This window comes from Orycteropus afer, unplaced genomic scaffold (assembly GCF_000298275.1).
Source record: "Orycteropus afer afer isolate SDZICR_OR568_19922 unplaced genomic scaffold, OryAfe1.0 scaffold00142, whole genome shotgun sequence".
NCBI classification, from domain to species: domain Eukaryota; kingdom Metazoa; phylum Chordata; class Mammalia; order Tubulidentata; family Orycteropodidae; genus Orycteropus; species Orycteropus afer.
Window position 1 is genome coordinate 3,262,279 of NW_006921729.1, and position 10,988 is coordinate 3,273,266.

The 10,988-nt window shown below is 36.2% G+C and overlaps 1 protein-coding gene across 1 annotated transcript in view; it reads left to right on the forward strand.

Annotated features, from left to right (window-relative positions):
• The window catches only part of OXSR1 (oxidative stress responsive kinase 1), a 215,762-nt gene that overhangs the window by 193,469 nt on the left and 11,305 nt on the right, over positions 1 to 10,988 (forward strand). The window contains exons 12-13 of the mRNA XM_007945706.1: positions 6,162 to 6,194; positions 9,443 to 9,589. Coding sequence (XP_007943897.1) covers positions 6,162 to 6,194; positions 9,443 to 9,589 — 180 coding nt within the window. The remainder of the gene's footprint in view (positions 1 to 6,161; positions 6,195 to 9,442; positions 9,590 to 10,988) is intronic.

A 10,988-nucleotide genomic window follows, 5' to 3' on the forward strand; every position in this document is an offset into this window, starting at 1 on the left:
CCAGAAGGCTGGTGGTTCAAACCCACCAGCCACTCCTCAGAAGGAAGGTTGGGCAATCCTACTTCCGTAGTGATACTGCCTCGGAAACCCGAGGAGGGGTCGCTATGAGTCGGGGCTGACTCGATGGCAAATAACAACAACAGCAACAAGCTTGCCTCTATTTTTTCCTTAAGGAACTTTAGTTTCAGTTTTCACATTTAAGTCTTTGATCCATCTGGGGTTAGTTTTTGTGTATAGTGTAAGGTATGGATCTTATTTCATTTTTCTCCAAATGGATAAACAATTTTACAAGCACCATTTGTTAGAGAGACTGTCTCTTCTCCATTGAATGGATTTCAGCCCTTTGTCAAAGATCAGGTGACCATAGGTGGATTAATCTATTTCTGGGTTCTCAGTTCTACTCCATTGGTCTATGTGTCTGTTGTTGTACCAGTAGTAGGCTGTTTTGACTCCTGGGGTTGTATAGTACATTTTGAGATCTGGGAGTGTGAGACCTCCTGCTTCATTCTTCTTCTTCAGTAGTGCTTTGCTTATCTGAGGTCTCTTTCCTTTCCATACAAAATTAGTAATTTGTTTCTCCATGTCCTTAAAGAATGTTCATAGGATCTGCATTGGGATTGCATTGAATGTACAGATTGTTTTCGGTAGTATTACCATTTTCACAATGTTCAATCTTCCCATCCACAGGCATGGTATGTTCTTCCATTTATGTAGATCTCTTATGGTTTCTTAAAAGTAGTGTTTTGTAGTTTTCTTTCTACAGCTCTTTTGTGTCCCTGGTAAGATTTATTCCCGAGTATTTTATTTTTTGGTTTGGTATTATAAATGACCTCCTTATTTCTTTTTCAGCAGTCTCTTTGCTGGTGTAGAGGAATTCACATGATTTTTATATTTTGATCTTGTATTCTGCCACTGTCCTAAATCTCTCAGTTAGGTTCTGGCTGAGTCTTTTGAGTTTTCTGTGTATAAGATCATATCATCTACAAATGGGATAGTATTACTTCTTCCTTTCCAATTTGGATGCCTTTTATTTCCCTTTCTTGCCTTATTGCCCTGGCTAGGATTTCTAATACAGTGTTGAATAGAAATGATGATGATAGAGGGCATCCTTGTCTAGTTCCTGTTTGCAAGGGGTAGTGGCTTCAGTCTCTCTCCACTGAGAATAATGTTGGCTTTTGACTTTGTGTGTGTGTGTGTGTGTGTGTGTTGAGGAATTTCCCTTCTATTTCTGTTTTGCTAAGAGTTTTTATCAAGAAAGGGTGTTGGATTTTAACAGATGCCTTTTTTGCATTGATTGATATGATCATGTGGTACTTTTCCTTTATTTCACTTATGTGATGGATTATGTGGATTGTTTAATGATGTTGAACCATCCTTGCATATCTAGTATGAACCCCACTTGGTCATGTTGTTGTTGTTATGTGCTGTCAAGTGTACCCAACTCATAGTGACCCCTCCTTGGGTTTCCGAGGCAGTATCACTATGGAAGTAGATTGCCCAGCCTTCCTTCCGAGGAGTGGCTGGTGGGTTTGAACCTCCAGCCTTCTGGTTAGCAGTCACGTGCCCCAGCCACTATGCTACCAGAGCTCCTACTTGGTCATGGTATATTATTTCTTTCATATGTTGCTGGAGTCTTTTGGCTTGGATGTTGTTGAAGACTTTTGCTTTCTATATTCATGAGGGATGTTGGTCTGTAGTTTTCCTTTTTAATGATGCCTTAGTCTGGTTTTGTTATCAGAATTATGCTTGCTTCATAAAATAAATTTGGGAGAATTCCATCCTATTTCATGTTCTGGAATAGTTTGGGGTAGGATTGGTATCAGTTCTCTGAATGTTTGGTAGAATTCTCCAGTGAAACTGTCTGGGCCAGGACTTTTTTGTTGTTGGTAAGTTTTTTATGACCTATTTCTTCTTTTGTTATGAGTCTGTTCAGTTTTTCCACCTCAGTCTGTGTTATTTTAGGTAAGTTGTATGTTTCTAGAAATCTATTTCTTCTAGATTTTTATATTTGTTGGAGTATATTTCTTCATAGTATCCTGATACTACACTTCTTATTTCATTTGGTTCTGTTGTGACATCAGCTAATTCCTAATTCATTTCTTATTCATGTTATTTGTATTCTCTCCTTTTCCTGTGTTAAGTTTGCCAGTGGTTTGTCAATTTTATTAATCTTTTCAGAAAACCAACTTCTGGTCTTGTTTTTTCTCTTGTCTTTTTATTTTCTGTTTCACTTATTTCTGCTTGAATCTTTATTATTTCTTTTCTTCTGGTGACTGTAGGAGTTTTTTGCTGCTCTTTTTCTAATTGTTGAAGATGTTGGGTTAAGGTTTTGTTTTTGGCTCTTCCTTTTTGATGTGTCCATTTATTGCTATAAATTGTCCTCTAATCCCTGCTTCTGTGTCCCAAAGGTTTTGGTATGTTGTGCTTTCATTCTTGTTCGATTCAAAAATTGTTTTAATTTCATTTTTTATTTCTTCTGTTACTCAACAGTTTTTAAGGTGGCTGTTACTCAGTTTCCATGTGTTTGTTCTTTTTCCGTTGATCTTCCTATTGATGATTTCTAATTTTACAGCATTGTGATCTGAGAAGATACTTTGCAATATTCCAGTCTTTTCAGATTTATTGAGGCTTACTTTGTGGTCTAACATACGGTCTATCCTGGAAAATGTTCCATGTGTATTGGAAAAGAACGTATATTGTGCTGTTGCTGGGTGAAGTGCTCTGTAGATGTCTATAAAGTCAATTTGGTGGATCATATTGTTTAGTTCTTCTGCATCTTTGTTAAATTTCTTTCCAGTTCTATCTTTGATTGAAAGTAGTGTATTAAAGTCTCCTACTATGACTGTGGAGTAATCTATTTGCCTTTTCAATTCTTTTAAAGCCTGATTTACATATTGTGGGGCTCTTTCATTGTGTGTGTAGATGTTTATTGGTTTTACATCCTTTTGTTCAACTAATCCTTTAATCATAATATAATGTCCTTACTTGTCTTTTATGGTGGTTTTTGTCTTAAAGTGCATTTTATCAGAAATTAATGTTGCCACTCCTGCTCCTTTTTGATTGCCATTTGCTTGATAAATCTTCTTCCAATCTTTGATTTTTAGTCTCTTTTTGTCTTTTTCCTCTAAGGATGTGTCTCTTATAGACAGCATATTGATGAGTTACGTTTTCTTATCCATTCTGCAACTCTTGAGTGGCGCATTTAATCCATTGACATTTAGTGTAATTATTGACAAGTATGAATTTGTTGCTGTTATTTTCTTATGTATGTTTTTGTGGTGTTGCTAATTTCTTTGTTCCATACAGTTGTCTGTGATGAGCTCATATTGTTTATGAATCATGTTATCACTTTCTTCGTTGCTATTGTTTTAGTATTTGCTAAATATTTGTGCTTGTCCTCTTTTCTATTTTGATGTGAAAGTTAATCATTTTTCTTTGTGGTAACCCTGTGATTTATAATTTTCTTCCTAAGTTTAGAGCAGTTGTTCTATCTTGTAATTGTCTTGACTTCCTCGCCATTTAGAAGTTCTGTAACAACACTATTTTTTCTCTCTATTTGGTTTGTAGTTGTCCTCATTTACCAGTGGATGTCTCTGATTCCCTGTTTATAATTTTGTAAGCTTACTTTTCTTTGGACACTTTCATAACTGGCTTGGTTTCAGGGTTATGTCATCATGTGTGTTGATGGTTGGTTGTTATTTGCTGTTGTTGGTTCTCTGTCCAAAGGACTCCCTTTAGCATCTCTTGTAAGGCTGGTCTGGTTTTAACAAATTCTCTTAATTTCTGCTTATCTTGAAATAGTCTAATTTCACCATCATATTTGAGGAAACAGTTTCCCTGGGTATATAATTCTTGGTATTAATCTTCTGGATTTCTACTGTAGATTTTGTATCATTTCTAATTTTCCATTTTATTTTGTCATTTTGTTCTTATATTGTCTTCTGAAATTGTTCTAGGATTTTGTCAGTGTTTTCCTTGATCTGTCTCTCAATCCATTGAAGGTACCTAAATATAATTCTTTCGAAGTTCTTGTCAGGGAGTTCCAATGCTACTTCTTCCTCAAGGATGTTTTCTGGATCTGTTTCCTGGTTGCTTGCTTGTATTACTTTGTCTTGCTTCTTTGTGTGGACTGTGATGGTCTCTTGTCTCCAAGACATAGTGATGTTGTATTTATATTTAATTGGTGATTGTATGTTGGAGTGATTCACCTAAGATACTTGCTTTCTTTTGATGTATCTGAATAAGCAGGATACTGTGCTCCTGTTTTTGCTAGTTGGCAGCACTTATATATTCAGCACCTGTCTCCTTTCCAGTCATCATCCTCCAATGTGTCCATACTGTCCTTGGCAAGCAGAACCTATTCTTAGATCCCTGGGATCTAAATGGGAACACTGCTGCTTTATATATCAAAAATGGCCACAGTTTGTAAACATTCAAAATGGCTGTGCTCTCTGGACAGCTGAAAGTCCACAGCTCAGTTTGACTCTCTCTTTGCTATTTCCCTTTTTAGTCATCAGCCACCATTGCAGTCATCCATGCAGCCCTTGTCAAACAGGGCTTATTTTTAGATTAATTCTTAGGTCCTTACACCACTTGGAAATACTCAAACAGGATATTTGGATCCTGACCAGATCAGCTGATCACAGTCCTCAGCTCCATTTGTCTTCTTATTCACTGTTTTCATTCACGTTCTTCTTCTAGTTGGTATTTAATCCATTTCTGTAGTTTTCCTTTCAAAGCTCAGGACTCAAAGATTATCTTCTGTATCTGTGTCAATTGGTCTCTTTTCTGTGTTGAAGAGGGCCTGTGTAGCTTCTCTTGTCTATTCTCGTATCTTACCGGAAGTCCTACCCAGTGTTCTTTCTTTGTACTGTTCTTGTATTTACAATTCTCTTATATGTTTGAAATTAATTCCAAGTATAAATTTTTTTAAAAAAGGATAGCTATTGGGCTGACCACTTCCTTGCTGTAATATAGTCACTATTATCTGAACATTGATTCTCCTTAATGTATTATTGATGAAAATTAAAAACTTAAGTTGGCATTTTCAATAGTCTGTCTAAATTCATATTTGGCAGAATTTATCATAAATCAGTATTTGTTTATAGGTGTGCCGATTTTTTCATAAATTCTAGTGTCTGTATTCAGAATACTACTGTTAATATTTACTAAATAAACTTAGCTCAGATTTTCATATGGCAGATTTTAATTGATTCTTCCCAAATAGTTTGTGATTAATGAATCCTCGAATGGTTTATACCAGCTACTTGAGACATCACCTCAATTTGTATTAACATATGAATTTCTTTTCTTTAGCCATTCTTTATTTTGGGACAAACCCCCACTTATTTCCATACTTGATCTCCAAATATTTTAGAGTAAGGGTTATTGCTGTTTTTGTTGGCTGCTGTCTCATTGATTTTGACTCATATTTACCCCATGTCACAGAGTAGAACTGCCTTGTAAGGTTGCCTAGGCTGTAATCTTTATGGAAACAGATCACCAGGTCTTTCTACTGTGGATCCACTGTTGTTGTTGTTATGTGCCATCGAGTTGGCCCCAACTCATAGCGACCCCTCATTGGGTTTCTAAGGCAGTGTCACTACAGAAATAGGACAAACCATCAACCTTTTGGTTAACAACTGAGCACCTAACTGTTATGCTACCAAGCTCCTTAGAGTTAAGAGTAGTAGACTTTTAAAAGCATTGTTCTTCCATTTTGATTTAAGAGTTTTCTGCATTAAAGCCTATAATCAGAATGACTCTGCTTTGAAAATGTGCTGGACAATTAGCTTCAGATTTAGGTTTGCTCTGGATTTTAGGTATTTGATATACTTGTGATTAGTCCAAAGAATTTTACTTTGAAGCGTGTGACTTCCCACTGATTAAGAATTTGGACATTCCTGTTATGTTTGCTTATATACCTCATGTTGTGAATTCTTAAAATACAAGTGCATTGGTGCAAGCTACCTGGATAAAGACTACAGTAGTAAAGTAACAGTTTTCTTTCCTAGAAAATTTTCACTCGAATTACTTCCATATTTTAGTATGTAGGTCTGAATAAAATGTGACTTGAATTTCACCATTACTTGCTGATTAGGACTGACTACAAGTAAGCCAAATTCTGAGTTAACAAGTTTCTTTCTTTGTATTTCTTTTAGTCTCCTCGAGTGAAAGAACCATTAAATTCTGAGGTAAGTAATTGTGATTAATGAATCCTCACTAGTGTACATGCTTTTGTTTTGTTTTTTTAATTTTAAGAACATTATTTTTGTATGCCTAAATGAAAATGAGAGTTTACACCAGTTGAATTTTATCAGAGATACCATTTCTGAATTTGAATGAATGCTGTAGAAGCAGATTGGTTCCTTTGCCCTCATTTAAAAAAGTGCCTTTTTTAAAGGTCCAGATGCTCTTCCTTGAGTGTTTGACTTTTGGATTTGCTTCTTTGGTTTGGTTTGCTTCATTTGGGAATCAGTTGTTTTTCATTCATCTGTCCAGAATGTTTTAGCAAACCACACCACCTCCACCCCTACTACTCTTGTCATATAGATTCTGTTTTCTGTAGTTATTGCCTCCCTGTGATAGGGAATTCACTTAAACAGGATTCTGTCAGGCTGGCCTTCCTTATTTTCATTAGCTGAGAATAATCATTTCATGGGTCTCTTCTGTCATGTATTCTTCCATCTGGCAGCATCTTCATTGAAGAGTTCAGCATTTAGTTTAATGGTATAAATCTCTTGATCTTAAACCAGTATTATTTTTGCCCTTATACTTAAAAGTAACTATTTTTTCACTTCATTTTTACTTTCTAAGAGATTTGTGTACATACTACACAGTATTGTTTAATACTGAAAATAAGCTCTGTATTTTAACATATTAACAAGCCAGTACCTGACAATTTATATTGAAACTTCTGTTTACTAATATTTGTGACTCCTCTTCTTGACATGTGGTAGAATTTCACTTCCCTTCACCTTGGAGTTAGGCGTGGCCATGTCACTTACTTTTGGCCAATAAAATGTGAGCAGAAGTAATATGTGTTACCTGCAAGAGGAAGCACTAGAGCCACTATGTAATTCCCTGTGTTGCCTTGTCCCTGCCACCATGACCCGCAACACTGAGTATGGATGATACTGAGTTAGCCCCTACTGATCAAAGATAGACATGAAGTGTATGCAGGAAATAACTTGTGTTAATCTACTGAGATTTATGGATTATTTGTTACTCTCTAAAATTAGCCCATTTTAACTATTACTTTCTTTTTTCAGAGATTGAGAAGGTATTCTAAGGATTATCCACAGTCTTCTTTGCCTTGTTTCTTTGCCTAAATAATACCTCTATCTGAACTTCTGCATAGTCATGCTCTCATGCTCATTACTTAGTTTTGGCTACCTTTTTTGCCTTTAGTATAGGTAAGCATACATGTGCATGTAATTTCCTTTTGAAATAGTACTAATAGTTATACTAACATTTTCAGAACTAATCTTTAAGCTTTTATTAGTTTCCTAGGGCTACCAACAAAATATCACAAATTGGGAGGCTCATAAGAACAGAAATTCATTGTCTCATAGTCCTGGAAGCTAATAGTCCCAATTGAGTGTGTCAGCAAGCCCATATTCTCTTGGAAGACTGTAGGGGAAGATCTTTAATTTTCTCTCCTAGCTTCTGGTAGCCTCACGCATTCCTTGGCTTCCAGCTGCAGCACTCCTCCTTTATCACATGGCTGTCCTCATTCTGTCTCTTTGTCTCTTCTCTTTTATAGGGATACTACTCATGGGCTCAAGACCTACCCTAGTCCAGTATGACCTCATGTTAATTTAACTGATAACATCTTAACGACTTTATTTCCAAATAAGGTTATATTTCCAAACAAGTTAACCGTGGGGTTAACCCTAACATATCTTTTTAAGGGATGCAGAAAGTTTGATTTTTCTGTCAAAATCAAGAACCAATGAGTAATTTTTTACTTATATATGAAGCTAAATGAACAGAAAATTTTACTCTCCTGTCCCTTGAAGTTTGTTTATATAATCAGCTGTTAACAACAAGAAGAAAGAGAAAACCAAACCAGTTGTCATCAAGTTGAATCCAACTTATGAGGAAAACCATAGGGTTTTCAGTGGCTGATTTTCTGATCAGTAGGCTTTTTTCCTAGGCATCCCTTGGTGGACTTGAGTCACCAACATTTTGAATAGCAGTGAGAGAGTATTAACTTTTTTTACCACCAGGGGACTCCATCAGCTATTTACCAAACCAAAAACCAAACTCACTGCCATCCAGTCGAATCTGACACATAGTGGCCCCTCCTTGGGTTTCCAAGGCGGTATCACTACAAAAATAGATTACCCAACCTTCTTTCCAAGGAGTGGCTGGTGGGTTTGAAACCCCCAGCCTTCTGGTTAGCAATCAAATGCCTTAGGCACTACACCATGCCTTTGTTATTATCCTTTTATTTATTTATTTATTTTCTCTCTCTTTCAGCATTTTTAGTTTTTTTTTCAAATTTTGGCCATTGCCTCGATTATTATTATTATTAACTTGCAATTTTGAATATGCTTAACTTGTTTTGTACTCAACTTCAGTTTTTTTCACCAAATCACATAACTAAAATATATATAATAATTAAACATATAAAATAATATATAATATCTATGTTAGTTATAAAGTTTCATGTTCATTTTTGAAATGCTTTTCGGGTATGTTAAGGAATCATTGATTAATTTGCCTTTGTTTATGAATAATGGAAAGCCCTCTGGCATAGAAAAATGTTTCTATAATCTTGTATTACATACTTAAGTCTTCATTTTAGAGGTGCATTTTTGCTGGACAAAGGAGATGGAGTGGATATGGTTACAAATGAGTATGATGCAATGGACTACTGTTACTCAGGGGGAAAAAGTGTGCTAAAAGTCTATGCTACAACTTGGCTGAACCTGAAGATACTATGCTAAGTGAAAAAAGCGAGACATGAAAGACTATATATTGTATGTTTCTGCTTATGTGAAATACCTGAAAATGCAAATATCTAGAAACAAAAAAGTGGATCAGTGGTTGTTTAGGGCTGGAGGTAGGAACAGGAATAACTGCAGAACAGCACAAGGGAACTTTTTGAGATGGTGGAAAAGTTCCAAACTGGCTGTGATGATCATTGTACATCTGTTTAAATTTTCTAAAAACCATAAAATCTAAAAATGTACAATGGATAAATTTGGTGGGATATAAATGACACCTCAGAAAGTTGTTAAAACAAAACATAAATGATAGCCTAGAGATGTTTCACTCCCATTTGGGATAGGTACATTCAGAAGAGTAGAGATGGCAGTACGTTGCAGAAAAAGTACCTTGAAAGTGCCTCCCAGTGAGGTCTACTGCCTGATTGTAGGCCTGCCTCCCTCTCCACTTGACTGAACCAGGATTGTATGTGTGTTTTTTGTGATAGCTCTTTCCAACAGCAGATCCTGTGGGTACTTTGCTCCAAGTTCCAGAACAGATTTCTGCTCATCTACCTCAGCCAACTGGGCAGATGCCTGCACAGCCAACTCAAGTCTCTCTCCTACCCCCTGCAGAGCCAGCAAAAACAACTCAGGTAAAATGGGAATATACCTTAATGTCCAGCCTTCTGAATAGATGAGAAAAGCAGGTATTAATATGGAATACAACCCACTTCTGTAAATTTTGGAACGAATTAGGAATTCTGTTTCACAGTTAACAAGGTGTGCAGATATGAGAGTTTTACAAGAATCACACATTATTTTGAGCAACAAAAGTAGTTAACAATGGAAACATCCAAAGCATCCTAAATTTTTGCCTGATTTCTTATCAGCTGTTGATTAGATCATTATTGTATTTAACTTCAGCTAGCAGAGCTCATACAAATACTAACAGAATGGTCAGCTATACTGTTTTCTTGTTGTTCACTTATTCTTGTATTTCTTAAGAAAACTATCTTCAATCTGTGGTTTTTCTGTATTAATCCTTTAAGGTACTATCAATATTTTGAAGGCTGATTTTGCTAAAGTAGGTAATATAGTCTGTAAATCCACTTACCCAGGCATACACAGCTTCATTAAATCTTCACACCAAAAGCAGCTGAGTGAATGAGGGCCCCACTATGAACTCCACTATGCTGTGGAAATCCTCTTCCGTCAATAAACTCAAATACTGTATTTGACGTGTGACTCTATGTGTCATGCTTAGAGTAAGAGTTCCAGATCAGTTCATTTATTAAATACTAGAGGTTTCATTTTCCCTCGAGTTTTATATGAAAAGAAGTAGAAATGGAAGTACTAATTTTTTTTCTTCTTGTGCGCCAGTGAATTATCTTACATTGCATCTTTGGAGACCATTGCTCTGAACACTTGGCACTTAGTCATGGTGCTGACTACATTTTTAACCTTTTCATCATCTAAGCTTTCTGTTTCTGTATATTTTATAGGGAAAGATTTCCTGTGAAAACTGATGGAAAGATAGATTTTTTTTTTTATAAGCAACTTTAGTGGGATGTATTTTCTTCAGTAAGCAAGAGATTTCAGAAAAGATTAGCTTAGCCCTAAAAAGAGAGACAAACTTGTCTGTCAGTTTGTCCTACCGTGGTGATGTGTTGATGTGAGTTTTGAGGCTGAGCAACTGGTGTTTCTAACCCAGCGGGACACACATGGTGCACAGGTATCAGCCCAGCTTGCAGACTGAGACAGACTAGGAAGAAGGAGGAGGCCATCCACTTCTCAGATAATTGGCCAGGGAAAACCTTATGAATAGCAAAGAAACACTGTTTAATACATTACCATGCAACTTTATGAATAGTCTGGTTAGCTTAGAAGGCTCTCAAAATAGGACTGGGAAAGAGCTGCATCATCTGAGTAAACCCAGCCTTACTCCTGTGGATAAGGTAAAGCTTTCGAGACCTCCATTTGCTGATGTGGCACCACTCAAATTGAAGAGAAACAGCTGCAGACATCCATTGATCATGGGAACATGGAATGTAC